At 53.2% G+C, this 18,130-nt stretch overlaps 1 protein-coding gene across 6 annotated transcripts in view; it reads right to left on the bottom strand.

The window, feature by feature from the left end:
• Positions 1 to 18,130, bottom strand: part of WDR45B (WD repeat domain 45B) — a 41,079-nt gene that overhangs the window by 8,232 nt on the left and 14,717 nt on the right. For 3 of the 6 annotated variants that reach the window (XM_038546206.1, XM_038546208.1, XM_038546210.1), the window contains exons 4-10: positions 17,681 to 17,768; positions 16,449 to 16,543; positions 13,239 to 13,429; positions 12,579 to 12,664; positions 11,770 to 11,871; positions 11,057 to 11,178; positions 9,424 to 10,428 (exon numbers count right to left, since the gene is read on the bottom strand). In XM_038546206.1, coding sequence (XP_038402134.1) covers positions 10,316 to 10,428; positions 11,057 to 11,178; positions 11,770 to 11,871; positions 12,579 to 12,664; positions 13,239 to 13,429; positions 16,449 to 16,543; positions 17,681 to 17,768 — 797 coding nt within the window. In that variant the 3' untranslated portion in view covers positions 9,424 to 10,315. Of the gene's footprint in view, positions 1 to 9,423; positions 10,702 to 11,056; positions 11,179 to 11,199; positions 11,455 to 11,769; positions 11,872 to 12,578; positions 12,665 to 13,238; positions 13,430 to 16,448; positions 16,544 to 17,680; positions 17,769 to 18,130 lie in introns of those variants that run through there. The other 3 variants (XM_038546207.1, XM_038546211.1, XM_038546212.1) reach the window with 3 other exon arrangements.

The following is an 18,130-nucleotide window of genomic DNA, read 5'->3' as shown; positions in this document are numbered from 1 at the left end:
AAAACGAGGGTCTCCGATGGGCTTAGCACGCTGGGCATAGGGAAGCCGGCTCTGCGCTTCAGGAAACGTCAACAGGAACCTCCAAAGTGAAATGAGAACAAGGGTGGAAATACGTCAAGCAGAGCAGAATCCGGGCTGCGGGGCGGGCCGCGCCCATGGGCTTACAGGGGCAGCAGGGGGAAACCGGGCTCTTCAGGGATGCAGGTGATGTTTGAAGCAACGCTGATGGATAATTTCCCCCAAATCCGTGTCAGACATGAAACCACAGGTCCAGGAGTTCAGGGAACAAGATTAATGCCCAAAAAACACTATTACTAAGCAGATCATCCCTTAAAAATATCTTATTTATCTGAGACAGAGCGAGAGTGAGCAAGCATGAGCAGGGGGAGGGGCAGAGGGAGAAGCAGACTCTCGCTGAGCAGGGAGCCCAATGTGGGGCTTGATCACGGGACATAACCTGAGCCACCCAGGCGCCCCCAGGATTATCATTTTCAAAGTAGGAGGGCAACAGAGAAAACAGCAACGACTGTGGTGGCCAGTAGTCCAACTATACCAGTAATCACTTTTAACATCGGTGGTTTAAATGCACCAAGTATGGGATCCCTGGGTGGCTCAGCGGTTTGGTGCCTGCCTTTGGCCCAGGGCGCGATCCTGGAGACCCGGGATCCAGTCCCACGTCAGGCTCCCGGTGCATGGAGCCTGCTTCTCCCTCTGCCTGTGTCTCTGCCTCTCTCTCTCTCTGTGACTATCATAAATAAAATAAAAAAATTAAAAAAAATAAATGCACCAAGTAAAAGATTGTCAAAGTGAATCTAAAACCAAGATCCTGGGGGTGGCCCCGTTGGCTCAGCGGTTTAGCACCGCCTTTGGCCCAGGGCGTGATCCTGAAGACCTGGGATTGAGTCCCACGTCGGGTCCCTGCATGGGACCCTGTGTCTCTGCCCCTCCCTCCCTCCCTCCCTCCCTCCCTCTCTCTCTCTCTCACTCTCTCTCTCCCCCTGTGTGTGTCGCTCATGAATAAATAAATAAAATCTTAAATAAACCCCACCAAGACCCTACTACATGTTGTCAACAAGCAACCACTGTAAATATGAAGACACGAGGATTAAAAGGAATGGCTGGAGAAAAAGATGTCGTGCCAAGGCTGATCAAAAGAGAGGAAGAGGAGTTCCAGTCTTTCCAGACAGAGCTGGCTTGAAACCAGGAAAGTTAGCACAGATCAGGGCGCCAAGTAACGATAAAGGGGTCACTTCTCACACAAAATAAATGAAGCAAAACCCAAGAGAACTAAACAAAACAGACAAGTCCACATTACATGTAGATACATCAGCACTGGGGCTGCCTGGCCGCTCCATTAGAGCTTGCAACTCTTGATCTCAGGGTTGTGTGAGCCCCACGTTGGGTGTAGAGATGACTCAAAAATAGAACTAAACAGGGAAGCCTGGGGGCTCAGTCAGTTAAGGATCCAACTCTTAATTCAGCTCAGGTCATGTCAGGGTCATGAGATTGACTCTCACATCAGGCTCTGCAAGGAGTGTGGAGCCTGCTTAAATTCTCTCTCTCCCTCTGCCTACCCACCCCCATCACGCTCATGCACTCTCTCTCTCTCAGGGGGAAAAAAAGATACATCAACACTTATCTCTGGGAAATCAATAAAAACAAGCAGAAAGTCAGCAAGGAGGGAGAATCTCTGAGCAGCAGCATCAACAAACTTGGCCTCATGGTTAGTGAAGGGCTCTCCTGGCAGCAGGACACGTTCCTTCCATGTGCGTTGAACAGTCACCAGTACAGACACATCCTGGGTCGCAAACACTATGAACTTGAAAGAATTAAAATCAGGGGCAGTATGTTCTCTGATGGGTAAATAAACTAGAAATCAATAGCAAATGTAAATTTTAAAACCTCACATGTTTGGAAAGGAGACAATGTATTTTGGAATAATCCATGCTGTAAAGAGGAAGTCTCAAGAGGAAGTAGAAAATTAAAAAACCTAAGAACTTGTAACAATGAACATGAAAATATATCACATTTGTGAAATGCAAGGCACCCAGGTGGCTCAATGGTTGAGTGTCTGCCTTCAGCTGAGGGCATGATTCTGAAGTTCCGGGATTGAATCCTGTATCGGGCTCCCTACAGGGAGCCTGCTTCTCTCTCTCTATGTGTGTGTCTCATGAATGAATAAATAAAATCTGTTTTAAAAATTGTGAAATGCAGGGCAGCCCGGGGGGCTCAGCAGTTTAGCACCACTTTCAGCCCAGGGCCTGATCCTGGGGACCTGGGATCGAGTCCCACGTCGGGCTCCCTGCATGGAGCCAGCTTCTCCCTCTGCCTCTGTCTCCGTCTGTCTCTCATGAATAAATAAATAAAATATTTTTTAAAATTGTGAAATGCAGCTGAAATAGCATTTCTGTGTTTTAAGGAGGCTCCCACCCAGTGTGGTGTGGGCCCAATGTGGGGCTTCTGATCTCATGACCCTGAGATCAAGATCTGAGCTGAGGTCAAAACTTGGACGCTTAACCAATTAAGCCCCCCAGGTGCCCCCGAAATAGTATTAGGTTGTGATCTCGGGGTCATGAGATCAAACCCCACATCAGTGCTCAGGGTGGAGTCTGCTTGAGGTCTTCTCTCTCTCTCCCTCTTCCCCCTCACTGTGTGCACACTCTCTCTCTCAAATAAATGAATATATCTTTTATTTTTTTTTTTATTTTTTTTAAAGATTTTATTTTATTTATTTATGATAGTCACAGAGAGAGAGAGAGAGAGGCAGAGACACAGGCAGAGGGAGAAGCAGGCTCCATGCACCGGGAGCCCGACGTGGGATTCGATCCCGCGTCTCCAGGATCGCGCCCTGGGCCAAAGGCAGGCGCCAAACCGCTGCGCCACCCAGGGATCCCTGAATATATCTTTTAAAACAATTTTTTGAAGATTTTATTTATTCATAAGAGACACAGAGAGAGGCAGAGACCCAGGCAGAGGGAGAAGCAGGCTCCCCGCGGGGAGCCCCATGCGGGACTCGATCCCGGGGATCAGGCAGACGCTCAACCACTGAGCCACCCAGGTGTCCCTGTTTTTTAGAAATCTTATTGGATCCTGGAACTTAGGGAAACCTCGGACATAACATCAGGTGAACACAAGCTAAAAGAGCAGACCTCAGTGCCCAAACAAGACAAGAGATACAGTCTTTGTGAAAGCAGCTGGAGAAGTGACCGAGCCTATGGACCCCTACAGCCTTCATTGAGCAGCAGCGGTCCCGCGGGGCCGGCAGGAGAGGATCTGATTTCCAGGGTGACCGTGCCGCAACAGCCAGGATGTGCAGTCGTCCACAAAAAATTACAAAGCGCAGAAAGGAACAGGAAGCGGTGGGCCATTCACAGGAGAAAAAAATGGACAAACCATCTGTGAGGAAGCCCAGAAAGTAGACTTACTAGACCAGAGACTTTACTGAGTTGTCTTAATATGCTCCAGGAGCTGGTGGAAACCACAGACTGCTAAGTCGGAACAGTGTAGGAACAGGTAGGGAAATCAGAAAAGACAAATTATAAAAAGGAACCAAATAGAAATTCTAGAGCTGAAAAGTACAGTAGCTGGAATAAAAATTTCGTGTTAGGTGTTTAAAAGCAGATTTGGGCAGGCAGCAGCAAGAATCTGTGAACTTGAAGAAGGGCAGTTAAAACGACCTGGGGGTGGGGAAGGCAGCCGCGGGACGCGGTCCAGCACACGTGTCCGTACTGTTAGGATCCCGGAGGAGAACTAAAGAGGAAAGGGCAGGAAAGTAGATGAAGAAACGGAGGTTGAACACTCCCGTCTGATGGACAATGAGCGAGAAGCCGGCGAAGTTCAAGCAGGAAAATCTCAGAGATCCGCAGCCTACATCAGACTCCATGGGAACAGACTGAAAGCTTTTCCTATAGGATCAGGGAGACAGGAACACCTGCTGTCGCCTCTGCTGTTCCGCAGCGCTCTGGAGGGCCTGGCCGGGTAAGTTAGGCGAGAAAAAGAAAAGGTATCTAAATTGGAAAGGGGGGTGCACCCGGGTGGCTCAGCAGTTGGGCGTCTGCCTTCAGCTCAGGGCGTGACCCCACGGTCCCAGGATCGAGTCCCATATCGGGCTCCCGGCAGGGAACCTGCTTCTCCCTCTGCTTGGGTCTCTGCCTGCCTTTCTCTCTGTCTCTCATGAATAAATAAAATGTTTTAAGAAAATAAATATAAATTGGAGAGGAAGAAGGGACACTATCTCTATTGGCAGATGATGTGATCGTACAGATGGAAAATCCCACAGAATCCACACACAAGAAGCTACTGGAGCAAAGATGCAAATGCAGGCAGGAGGCAGTGCACAAGGCCAAGGCACAAAGGCCGGCTGTATTTCTGTGCACCAGCAACGAACAATCCAAAAAGAAATGAAAACAATGCCATTTATCAGAGCATTAAAAGAATAAAACCCCCAGGAGTAAATTTAACCAACGTGGAAGATTTGTAGATTCAGGATGACAAACCACTGCTGAAGGCAATTACAAAGGCCTGAACAATGGAAAGTTCCTCCTTTGTTGCCAGGTAGGATGATGGCCATCCTCCCCAAGCAACGCATAGATTCAGCACTGTTCCTCCCGTATGCCCAGTGGCCTTGTGCAGAAATAGAGAAGCCAATCCTTTTTTGTTTTTTTAAAGATTTTATTTATTCATGAGACACACAGAGAGAGAGGCAGAGACACAGGCAGAGGGAGAAGCAGGCTCCATGCAGGGAGCCCGACGTGGGACTCGATGCCGGGACTCCACAATCATGCCCTGGGCCGAAGGCAGACGCTCAACCACTGAGCTGCCCGGGCGTCCCAGAAAAGCCGATCCTTAAATCCATGAGGCTATCAGGGGCTTTAAGTAGCTAAAGAGCCTTCAAGAAGCTGGAGAACTGACACTTCTTAGTTTCAAAACTTCCTACAAAGGTACAGGAATCAAAACTGTGGTTTTGGCATGAAGAGTAGACACATGGGCCAATGGGATACAACAGAGTCCAGAAATCAACCCAAGCATCAATGGCCAATGGATTTCCAACAAGGGAGCCAAGAACATTCAAGAAGAGAGAATAGCATCTTCAACAGATGAATAACCACATGCAAAACAAGGAAGCTGGAACCTAAGCCCATTTCATATACAAAAGTTAATTCAAAATAGATCAATGAGGGGCACTTGGGTGGCTCAGGCGGTTAAGGGACCGACTCTTGGTTTCAGCTCAGGTCATGATCTGCTGGTGGTGGGATCAGTGTGGAGTCTGCTTCAGATCCTCCCTCCCCCCCTACACTCTCTCTCTCTCAAATAAGTAAGTAAAATTTTCTAAAAAAAAAAATGAATCAACGACCTAAACTATCAGAACTATAACTATAAAGAGAAAATATAGAAATAAACATTCATGACTTCAGAATTGGCAACAGATTCTTAGGTTTGACACCAGAAGTATGAGCAACAAAAGAAAATGTCAATTAAAATTGACCCATAAAAAACTGAAATTCATACATCAAAGGATATTATCAAGAACGAAGAGGCAGCCTACAGAACAGGAGAAAATATTTATAAATCATGGATCCCATAGAGGTCTAGAACTCAGAATATATTTAGAACCCTTAACGACTCCACAAAAAGTCAACCCAATTTAAAACCACACAGATGCAGCCCGGGGAACCTCTCCACGTGGACGGACCCGGACACGAAAGGACAGAGAGCGGGTGACTCTCCGCACGGAGGTCCCGGGGGGAGGGGGGAAGAGCCCCCTAGGTGGCAGGTGACACAGGCTCCGGGGGCCCAGGGGGCGGAGAAACGGGAACGTTTTGCTTAATGGGCACAGTTCTCGTTTGTGACAATGAAAAGTTCTGGAGACGGTGGCGGCGGCGTCAACTGTGGACGGACTTCGTGCCACCGAACGGTACCCAAAGGTGGTTAAAGTGGTGAATCTTGTGTGTGTTTTACCAGAAAAAAAAAAGCGCGAAGGACTAGGACAGACGTTTCTTCAAGGCTACAAACACCCGGCACGCGGCGGGCAGCTGCTGCTCAGGGACCGGCTCGGAGCCGCGGACCCACTGCACGGCGCCCACTGGCACGGCTCCCGGGAGGGGCTCCGAGCCTCGGGAACACGGAAAGCTGCGCGGGGTCCCAGCATGGGAACAAGGCCCATGTCGCCGGGGATGAACGGACCAGCGGACACGGTCCCTCATGGGCCGTGGCCTCACAAACCCCAAACAGGTGCAGATGCCATCGGGTTAGGGGGAGGCCAGGGGTCCTCGGGATGGAGCGGGGGCAGAGGGGATGGGGGACCGGGGACGCATTCCCCGGTGGCAACCCACCGGTGGGCCCGGCTGAATAGGGCCGGCCCCGGGGGACGCAGGGGGACCGCGGTGCAGGGGCCAGGGCCGAGGGAGCAGCCTGCGGGCACCGATTCTGATTCGCGGCCCTCGATACTGTAGCAGAGTAACTTTCCGTGGTCTTAAGTCACTCTGCTTGTGGCCATTTGTCCCCGCAGCCACAGGAAACTCCTGTCGTAAGGTTTCTAAAAAAGCCAGAAGTCCGCGGTGGCCGGAGCTGGCATGGAGGTGGTAGGAAGGGACGCCGGGGCCTCTGTCAAAACCCACGCACGCCGCGCAGCCCCGGCGAGGACTGGGCCAACTGGTAACTGGATGGAAAAGCTAAAACCTTGAGTTACTGGTTAGTGAAGGCGCGTGTCCTGGTGGCAGTGCCTGCGCGGCTCCACCCGAGCCTGGAGCTGGTGCCGCAGAGGCTGCGGACGGCCTGGAGGGTGACAGGCACGGGGAAGGGGACAGGCTCCCTCGTCCCACTGCCCCTCCTTCCCTTGCAGGTCCTGCGGGACAACAAAGGGCAACGTTTACAACGTGGATGAACTAGAAACACTCTGCTGGGGGCCCCCAGGGGGCCACCGGGAGGCTCCGTGGCTGAACATCTGCCTTCGGCTCAGGGCGTGACACCAGGGTCCTGGGATGGAGTCCCGCGCCGGGGGGGCGGGGGGAGCCTGCTTCTCCCTCTGCCCGTCTCTGCCTCTCTGTGGGTCTCCCATGAATAAATAAATAAAATCTTAAAAAAAAAAAAATCCCACCCCATGCACTGTTGCCTCCTGCCCGTCAGGCGCACTCTGGCTTTGGCTGGTACCGGTGCACGTGTGTGTTTCCATGGCTGTTGCATAAAGCAAATGGTTTTAATTTTTTTTTTAATTTATTTATGATAGTCACACACACAGAGAGAGAGGCAGAGACACAGGCAGAGGGAGAAGCAGGCTCCATGCACCAGGAGCCCGACGTGGGACTCGATCCCGGGTCTCCAGGATCTGCCCTGGGCCAAAGGCAGGCGCCAAACCGCTGCGCCACCCAGGGATCCCTAAAGCAAATGGTTTTAAAATTAATGCCCAAACCACAAAATTTCTAACCTGAAACCCACAATATCAGCACGTGGGAGGGACAATGTAATGAAAACTGCAGGTACAAGGAGCTCTCGGACACGCGGTCGGTCTTTACCACGGGCAAGCAGCGTTCAGCAGCCCCACGGAGTTAACAGGGGTGGCGGGATCACACGCCTCGGCCGAGTCGTTCGCCTCCCGACCACACACTTGGCCGACCCGTCAGAAACCAACGTAAGGCACATTAGCAGAATAAAGGACAACGTGAGCACTTGAACAGATGCAGAAAAACTACACGACAAAATCGTGCCCCCAGCCCCATGGCTGTGAACCCGGTGAGAGCCCAGGGCGCCCCGCTGCCCTCCACCCGCCACCTGCCATGGGGGGCGGAGCGAGAACAGCTTCAGCAGGGTTAGATGCTTAAAACAAAACAAAACAAATATTTGTGATCCTCAGAGACACAGAACATATGGTATCTGCCGGGTGCGTATGCAACACCCAGGTCACGACCAGAAAGTGCTGCACACGAGTGTGACTGCTGCTCAGAATAAAGACAAACAGATGTTAGAATCGCAGACGTCCACAGCTGCACCCTGAACATGCACGACGACGTAACAAAGACTGCTCAAAGGACCGGGAACATTTGCTAAGAATCAGATACTAATTTTAGAACAAATAGTATCTGAAATAAGACGTGGTTAAAAGAAAAATATACGTTGTCACAGGCTTTAAAGCAGAATGGGCAGTGATAGGGCATCAGTGGTGAGTCAGTGGTAGATGAAAATTAACCTATTTTTCTTAAAAAAAAAAAAAAGGAAAAAATATTTAAAAATCATATAAACAGGCGCAGTGACTGGTGACCAGGACAGACTGGCTCCCAGAAGGAGACGAGAGAACTGGATGAGGAGATAATGGCCCAAAGTTTAACAAATTCGATGAAAGTCATAAATTTACAGATTCAAGAAGTTCAACAAGGCCCCATGATGATAAATATATAAGGCACACAGAGAAACACCCATTTCCCAAGTCTAAGTTTGTAAAAGAGTTTTCACTTTGAAACCAAACAAGACCCATGAAACACCAGAGAAAAACTCAGAGCTTCCTCCCACGCAAGTCAATTTGCTGCCACTTACAGACGAGCGGGTCTGAGGCCGCTGAGGAGACGCTAGCACCTGCGTGTCGGGGACACGGTGACAGGGTCCCGACACGCTTGGTCCCTCGGCACGGGACAATCATTTTTGTATTTCGGTAATTGCACCAAAATGCTCTTCTCTGAGGCTATTACCCCAGATACTTTCAAGCCCATTTGGAAGAAAAAGCGGCAGATGCAGCCGGACAGACGGCGTGCCACGGCTCCGGGTCCCTAAAGGGCCAGCAACAAACACATTAGCACCTGGGGGCAACTCGAGGTCATCGGGCAGGCCCGTGAGTCCAGGCGCGCCTCTCCACCCCGACCCCACAAGCCTCCCCGCCCGACCCCGCGCACCTCCCCACCCCGACCCCACAAGCCTCCCCGCCCGACCCCGCGCGCCTCCCCGCCCTGACCCCGCGAGCCTCCTCCGGGCTCTTGTGAGGGTCGAGATTCCAGGCCCAGCTCCCGAGGTGCCGAGGTCGACCCGAGGCCGTGCAGAGGCCCGGGGGCACCGGGAAGCCTGGTGACGCCGCCGGGGCGGGGGCCCCCGGGAGGGACACGGCCTGCCGGGCGGCCTGCCCCCAGGGTCAGCAGTTGGGGCAGCCGCGCTCCACCCCGTGGGAGCCACTCGGGTCACGGCCATGGCACGCATCTGCCTCAGCCTCCCAGGCCCCACGCGGGCCCGCGGCGACAGCTGTGCCGTGTCCACGCGCGGGACGTGTTTGGGGAAACACAAACCAGGACCGTGTGAACGAGGAGCCCTGGGCCGCCGCACCCGCCCCAGCCCCGACCAGCGTCCCCGACGGAGCCCCGCTCCCCGCGCAGTGCAGCGGCCCAGGGTGGCCGATCCCGAAACTAGGGTTCGGTTTTGTGAGACACAATTGTTTCCCTCAACAGATACGGACTACAACAAAATTAGTCACTTTTATTTAAAAGGAACATTACAAATAAGTGCAAAATTAAATTTCATGATTAAATACACACAAAAGGAACATGCAGACTTTACACTGAAATCCACGTACAAAGGGAGTTGGTTACATGACAGTAAAAGAACTGGCAGGACGACAGCTGCAGCCCCAGACTTTCAACGTTCACAACCGGAAACCAGAACCGTGAAACTAGATTTCTTTAAAAGGAATTTAAGAAAATCAAATACATACTTCCGGGAGCACTAACACCACAGAGCCCATGACTGGCCTCAGCCCCAAATGCCAGGAAAGGTCCTGGTGGGCCTTTCGCCCCAGCACTGCCCGCGGCTGTGGCCTGTGAGCCCGATGCCTGGCCCCCCTCCATCCCCGTCAGGTGCCGCCCTCCTGGGGGCTGGTCTGAAGAGCTACGCGCTGCTCCCCATGCACACGATGGAAACCTGGGGGCGAGCCCACGGAGCGCCGGGCCTCTGCCCCGATTCCAGCAGCTCCGACAGGACGGTGCCCCGTGGGCACGCAGCTGCTGCGAGGCTGGCGACAGGCTTGGGGACGGCGGGGTCGCGGCGCAGGGGGCGCCACCCCGGGCTCCCCAGCACGGTGGAGTCGTTGCTCACGTCCAGATGGAGAAGGAACCCCTCCCTCCTGTTCTAAGGCTGCTGGTACCGTGGCCCCACATGGAGACCCGGGGCCGTCAGGACGAACACGGACACGTGTGCTCACCCCCCGTGACAGACTCAGGGAAAATGATGGAATCTGCGGCCAAAACAAATTTTAATGCGTCCATCGCTGTGTCAGCGCAGTCCATGTGCGGAGCGCCCAGGGCACGGGGCACAGGCGGGGGTGGTGGAAGCACGGAAGCAAGCGTCACAGCTGGAGTACGGGTGACAGGCCAGCAGTCGGGCCTGGCTGCTCAGAGCCACGGGAGCGTCTACACTGCCGGGAGGATGATCCTTCTTTAATACTGGAAACGGGAAGCCCTGCTCGGGAAAACAGACAACCGCAGGATGGCTTCAGGAGCGCAGTCCCAGGGGGTCCTCCGGCCATGAGCACGAGGCCCGCGGGCAGCGCAGCGCCCCAGAGTCTGACGGGCACACTCAGCGCCTTGGGGTGGCCAGCCGTGGGCGCTGCTCGCGCCCGGCGGAGTCACAGCTTGTCATCGGTCATTTCTAGAAACTGCGCGTAGACGTCCCGGATACACTCCCCCTTGGGGTTGAATAGGAACTTGTAGTAGCTGCCGTCTGCGCAAATGGCTGAGACAGAAGGACACCATTTCACTCCCGTGTTTCTCCGCGCGAGGTCAACAGCAGACAGCACCGCGCTCACCCGGAAATGGCCTTGCCCCAGGTGGCCACCCAGAGTGAGTGTGGCTGATGGGGGACCCCCGCCCCGCCCCACGCCCACGGCGGCTGGGAGCCCCGACCGTTCTGGGGGTGCCCATGTTTGACTGACACGTGGGGAAGCCCCGTGGGGTCATCAGTCCAAGCACCCACGAGCTGCTGGGGCGCCCCGGGCCAGGGCTGGTGTTTCCCCTGCGGCCGCACAGGCCCCACGTGGGACCCCGCCCCGGAGCACAAGCACGGGGCGGCCACCGTGGGCCCCACTTACCGATGACGGCATTTGGCTCCGTTCCAAAGGCACAGATGCACGGAGAGCCTGAGGGCACCTGAAACTTGGAGAAACTCCACTTGGAGCTGAAGTACTTTGGGAGGAAGCTGGCGGAGGCCAGACTAGGGGAGGGAGAGAAGGCGGTTACGGCCGAGTCTCGGGGAGGGCCAGGTCCCTCGCAGCCCGAGCCGGGCCGCAGTCTGTCCTTTTGATTGGTCTCGTCACGTGGAAAACCAAAGTGCTCACGCGGGCTCACAGGAACCAGGCAAGTGCGGCACGAGGGGCGCGGCCCCGGCCCAGGTCCGCGATCGGGACGGGGACCGGACCCTCGTCAGACGGCAAGGAGGCCCGGCGTGCCCGTTCCCGCGCCGCACACCGTGGCCACCGACCAGGAGCAGCTGAGGGACACCCATGCGTACAGCTGAAATTCCCTGCGTCACTACCGACTCCCCACATTTCCCTCAGACCCTCCTGTCGCCAGTAACAAATGGTCAACTCCTGTCTCTTCTGCACGGAACATGGACCATGCGTCCGTGTCCTTGTAATAAAGCTACAGGTAGCACGTACTGTGGCCCACGGCCTCCGCAGCTGGGCTGCCAGAGGGTCGCCGCCCTCACTGTCACACAGCCAAGCGCGCACTGAGACCCGACTGTGACTCCACACCCAGTGTGCCCAAAGGAGGGGCGAGGCCTGTTAACTCCGGGGAAACCCACCTAGACTGTTTATTCCTTTTTGGATCTTCGGCAGCAAAAATGTGCACGGTGCCGTGGTCACTGGACACGCAGATGAGGGAAGCGTCCGGATTGAAGTTAATGCTGCGGGGACACAAGACGGAGCTGTGCTTCCGTGCGGACAGAGGAGCCGCCCACCCGCAGCAGCAGCCTGTGAGCTGGCCCCTGACCTTGGCCTCCTCGCATTCCTAGGACCCTGAGCACCACTGCCCCCATTCGCCAGCCCACGCAGGCCCCCCTCCAGTAGAGTGGGTGCCAGGGAGAGGGAGAGGCTCCCTGCGGACCCCCCGGGAGGCCCCGGGGCCCTGAGGGCAGACACCGGAGACCCCACAGGGCTCCACAGGCACAGTCCCTACAGTCACGTATTAATCACGTTTATCACGCGTACCCAAATGCTGCTCAGCACTGGCCAAGGCCACGGGTGCGAAGGACGAAACCCCACGGGCTGCGGTGTCTCACAGGGCACCCAACTGATTACAGATGAGCTAATGAGTTCTGTGGTGTCTGCCTTAAAATACCCCAGGAGAATCAGGGGGAGGCCAGTGGAGAAGGAGGAAGATGGCAAGTACGGACAAGCACGAGGCAGGGCAATGGGTCAACGGCAGGTAATCATATTCCTTCTCCTTGTGTACATAGTCCCACAGTAACAATTTAAAATTAGTCCTAATAAAACAAGCTCACACCTGACCCCCCACAGCAGGTAGGGACCCGGACGTGCCCTCGGTCGCATGCGCCCTGCCCACGTGGCCCACCCAAAGCCATGGCCCTGGGGGAATGGTGGGCTCTCTTACCAATAGATGTTGGCGGCTTGAGACCCTCTTCGTAATTCCTGGATTAAATGCCCTGATGAAGTATCAAATATTCTTATAAGGGTCCCCTTTGAAAAACAGTGAAGTGTTTTATTATCATTCACAATTTTTTAGTTTTTTTAAATGAATATCACACTCACAAACCCATTAGCCCGTACAACCCCTTCCCAAACTCATCCACATCATCTAATGCTCAACTTTTCCCTCCGCTGTCCCCGAGAAGCAGGTGGCTCTCCAGCCCAACAGCACCGGGCAGGAGCCAGAGCCCTGGCGCCAGCCTCCCCACTGACCCCATGCCTCTACGGCCGGGCAGATGCCGAGGAGGACCCCGCAGCCCGGGGGGACGTTCCTGCGGGGCTGTCAGCCCTGTCTAGAGAAACGCCATCTTTGTTCTAACTCCCACGGCTGGTTACAAAAAGGAACAGTGATTCTGCTGCCAAAAACAGGAGCTTTCACCAAGTAACGGGACTCTTCCACGGTCTAGTGAACTCTGACTTGATTCCCAAGAGAAGGTGGGAACCCGTAAGAGTCAGAACCTACAAGGAAGGGGTGCCTTTCTGCGGGGCCCACACGGTACGTCCCCGGGAGCAAGGGCGGCGGGGGCAGGTGCACGGCTCTATCAACGGAGGGACACGCACTTACTTTCTCAGATGCGGTTGCGATTCTTGTTCCCTGCAGGTTAAGAGCAATGCAGCTGAGGACGCCCTCGTGGGCTGGAATGTCCACGGGCGGCTTCTCGGTGCTGGCCAGGTCCACGAGCTGCACGTGGCCTGTGTGTGTGCCCGGGAAGGCCAGGAGGGAGTTGTTACTGTTGGGGCACAGGACGCAGAGGCCTGCTCGGAGACAGAGAAAAAACCCATCAAGGACTCACGACTGTGTACAAGCCTCTGCCCTCTACCTCACAAAAAAATAAAATAAAAAAATAAGACTTAGGCATGGGTTTTCCTTTTTTTTTTTTTTTAAAGATTTTATTTTTCCTAGAGAGAAGACACGTGCACACGTGCCCAAGCAGACGGGGCAGAGGAGAGGAGGAGAGACAGAAGCTAGAGAGACTCTCTGCTGAGGGTGGAGCCCGATGTGGGGCTCGATGCCCTGACCCTGAGACCACAACCTTAGCCGAAACCAAGAGTTGGACACTTAACTGACTGAGCCACCCAGGCGCCCCCAAGGGTTTTCATTTATATCGGACGCACACAATCTTTTCATTGTAAAAGGTACAAGAGGGCCAACTCAAGCTAACTCCAGGGGCACCCGGGGGGCTCAGTGGTTTAGTGCCGCCTTTGGCCCAGGGGGTGATCCTGGAGACCCGGGATCGAGTCCTGTATCGGGCTCTCTGCCTGGAGCCTGCTTTTCTCTCTGCCTGTGTCTCTCATGAATAAATAAATAAAATCTTAAAAAAACAAAACAAAAAAAAGAAACAAAGCTAACTCCAGTGAGACAGCCTCATAATTGGAAACATCTGAACTTATTTTTCTTTTATAAGATTTTATTTATTTATTCCTGAGAGACACAGAGAGAGGCAGAGACACAGGCGGAGGGAGAAGCAAGCTCCATGCAGGGAGTCTGACATGGGACTCGATCCTGGGTCTCCAGGATCAGGCCCTGAGCCAAAGGCAGATGCTCAACCACTGAGCCACCCAGGCATCCCTGAACTTATTCTTGAATGAATTTTGTCAAATGTCTGTCTTCCATAGTGCCAGCCACTGAGAATACAGAACTGTGAAATCTAAAAACTCCATTAACAATTACATAAAAAGGGGATCCCTGGGTGGCGCAGCGGTTTAGCGCCTGTCTTTGGCCCAGGGCGCAATCCTGGAGACCCGGGATCGAATCCCACGTCGGGCTCCTGGTGCATGGAGCCTGCTTCTCCCTCTGCCTGTGTCTCTGCCCCTCTCTCTCTCTCTCTCTCTGTGACTATCATAAATAAATAAATAAATAAATAAATAAATAAATAAATAAATAAATAAATAAATAAATAAAAATTAAAAAAAAAAAGAACAATTACATAAAAAGTCAAAATACTCAGGAATAAATTTAACAGCATCTGTATAAGACACTGTAACACAATGTAAAAAAAGGAAACCAAAGATCTGACAGATGGAGGAGTGACCCGATCGGATCTACTACGGTCACGGCTAGAATCTTCATCCGCCCGCAGGGTCTGTGTGGTCACAATTCAAGTCTCTGCAGCCTTTCTGAAGAAACAGACAAGTTGACACTAGAAGTTATAAGGAAAGGTGAAGTCCTAGAATGGCTAAAATTTTTTTGTAAAATAAAAAGATTGGAAGACTTACACAGCCTAATTTTAAGAATTATTATTTTAAAGCTCCAGATACCAAAGCAGTATGGTACTGGCATAAGGACATACCACTGGAACAGAATAAAAAGTCCAGAAAAATCTTATATTCACCTGATCAGAAAAAAAGGTACCAAGATAATTCAATGCAGAAAAAGTAGTCTTAACAAATGGCACTAGAAACCGGATAGTCATAAAGAAAAATACAAATCTGGGCCTTTGCTCATGCCATACACACACACACACACACACACACACACAAAGGATTAAACACCTAAGTGAAGATCTAAAGCTTCTAGAAGAAAATATCTTTTTTGCAAAAAACCACAGACCAACTGAAAATCTCTGCAAAACTAATAGACCAAGGGCCTTATCTAGAACATACGCAGAAGTCTCACAACTGAAAAGATAAACAATGCTAAAATGGGAGAAAATGTGAAAACACCTCGTAAGAGACGTTTGAATGGCAACAAGCACATGACCAGACGCTCATCGGTGCCAGTCCTCAGAGACATACGCAAACTCAAGCCCAGGCGCATACTATTCCCGCGGCCACGGCAGCGGCCACGGCAACGGAGTGACACCAAGTGCTGGGCAGGGACCTGCTGCGATCCAGCTCTCCTAGATCCCCGGGGGGGGGGGGGGGGGTCAAGAAGACACCGCCCCTTCGGAAAACATTTTGTAGGTATTTTTATAAACGTGGACACGTCATCACAGTATGACCCAGCACACGAACGATCTTGTCAGCACTCACCCCAGAGAAATCAAACGGCACCTCCACGCACAGACGTGTCTGTGAACACTCGCGGCAACTTCTGTTCGTAACAGTCAAACCACCGCAGTGGATGAACAGTCCACTCTCTCCATACCACGCACGATTACTTCGCAATAAAAACGAGGAAAAGAATAATACACGACATACGGAGGAATCTAAGAAATAGTCAGCTAGGAGAAAGGCCCCGAACAGAACCGAAAAGGCCAAACTTGAGGGCCAGCTGCAGAAGGGGCCGCCTGGACTCGGCTCCACTGAGGCGGAGGTTACACAGCTGCTTACGGCATTTACCAAGACTTCGGGTTATCAATTCGTATACTTAAAATGAGTGAATTTATGCATATTACAGCTCAATAAAGCTAGAAGAAAAACACTAAAAATCTTAAAAAGAAATTAAGATGCTACAATGGGGAACAGTGTCACATACAATCCTGGCTCCGGAAGAAAAAGGAAAGGAAACCCCTCAGAACTCAGTGAAAACACCCAACTGTAAGGTCCCCCAAGGGGCTCCTGAACACCCGCCGCCGCCCGGGGTGGGGGACGGGGAGGGCGCAGCCCCTGCCTGGCAGGCCAGGTGCCGGCGGGCCGAGCTTCCCAGGAGGCGGTGGTGGGCACCGAGGGAAGCGCGTGCGCGGGAAACGGAGAAGCCGGTCTCCGTCAGGGGCCCCACGCACCTCAGGACCCGTGTCACCACCACAGGCCACTCGCAGACCCGCCACAGCAGAGGGCACCCCGCACACGTCCCCATGAGCCAGTCCCATCGTTCCTCCTCTGAGTGTCTTACCTTTAGGATTATAGCAGGTTTCAAACACATGCAATTGATGGGGGTTATGTGTGAATGTAAACACCTTAATCATTGAGTCCAAAACCACCACAATTCTGGAAAGGAAAAAAACACAATCAGAATTCCTATTCCCCAAAGCGAAACTCTAGACTTTTGTGATTTTTGTTCTTATAATTTTGAAACTTAGAGAGTCCAAACAGCACAGACAGGATCATTCTTGAACCAGAGCCCTGTGCCGGCGACGTCTCTGGAGCAGGTCACCCGTGAGCCCCGGGGTGTGGCGGGCGCTGGTGGACGAGGGCCTCTCCCCTGGGCCCCTGGGCGCAGGCTGCCTAACAGATCTCTCTGAGGTTTAAGGACATTTTCATCAAATATTTCACCCAGACTAAGAACCATATAGAATACACGGGGCAGGAGTTATTTATCCACCGGAGCCACGTCTGGATAATTTAGAAACGCTGGGAACGGCAAGGTCCTTGGACATGGCCCCCGCCTCTGCATTGTTGGGGGCCCTACCAAGGACATTACTGCAAGTCACAAGCTACCCAAGAAGGCAGGTGTGACAGTCCCCTGTTCACAGGCACCCTGTTCGGCTCCGCCCCTCCCGTAGCTGAGTGTCGATATGCATCACACCAAACTAAAATCCAATTTAATGAAACTATCTTGCTCAACCTACTAGGAAAAACTTCTGTGTCCTCCTCAACACCATGACGGTGGTGGCTGCGAGAGGCCTGTACTCTCAGCAGGTGACAGCAAAGCCACCGTCTCCATGAGGAGTCTCCAAATCTTCCATCTCCCAACTTGTAACAGTTTGGGGTTTTTTTGGTGCAAAATGGTGGTTTTATTAAAGCGTTGGGACAGGACCCGTGAGCAGAAAGAGCTGCTGCCCCACAGGTAACAGTTTTTGAGGCAGCGTGTAGAAACGCTGGACCGAGGGGCGGCTCAGCCCTGCATCCTCAGTGGGAGCCTGTGGGACGGGGACCGTCCTGGGAAGGACTGAGCACCCCCGGGCCGCAGCCAGGCACAGCCACTGCTTCCCAACCATCCGTGGAAGCCCCTAGAATTCAGGCCTCCTCCGCAGCAACACAGAGAACTCCACATCCTTTGGCTCATTACTACAATCATCACATTTGAAGACATAATTTTCCCAAACACGTTTTTTCCTCAAGTATTTCAGCCGTCTTGAGAGAAAGAGGCTATTCCCACTTTCAAAACGGAGATAGCAAACCTACCGATCTCGCCGCAGCTTGACTGCCTTGACTTCTGTAGAAAACTCTATTTCAATAACAGTCTTCTTTTTCAGGTCATCCCAGATCATCACTGAAATTTCAGAGAGAACTCATGGGCGGGGGGGCCTTGCAGAACAGTCCCCCGCGGAGCTGTGGATCTCCCGGCGCCCAGGCTCAGAGTGGGGGGGGCACTGCACCCCGCCCAACGCGGTGGCTGGCAGTGGGGTGCTCACCTGCTCCCTCCCACCACCCCGACCCGGTCCACACCACCCCCACTGACCCTCTCCCCCCCCCACCCCGCAACCCACACGCACACACACGCACCTCCTCGCTGCCCACCTTGCCTAGTTTCCAGACGAACTTCTCCCCAGCCCCCTTTCCTGGCTTCCACCCGCCTGAACCCAAAGCAAGCTGGAGACACCCCTGGACCCAGAGAAGAGAGGCTTCAGTTTC

This window comes from Canis lupus, chromosome 9 (assembly GCF_011100685.1).
Source record: "Canis lupus familiaris isolate Mischka breed German Shepherd chromosome 9, alternate assembly UU_Cfam_GSD_1.0, whole genome shotgun sequence".
In the NCBI taxonomy this organism is placed as follows: Eukaryota; Metazoa; Chordata; class Mammalia; order Carnivora; family Canidae; genus Canis; species Canis lupus.
The sequence above is the reverse complement of the archived record's forward strand: the minus strand, read 5'-3'. Positions and strand labels throughout refer to the sequence as shown.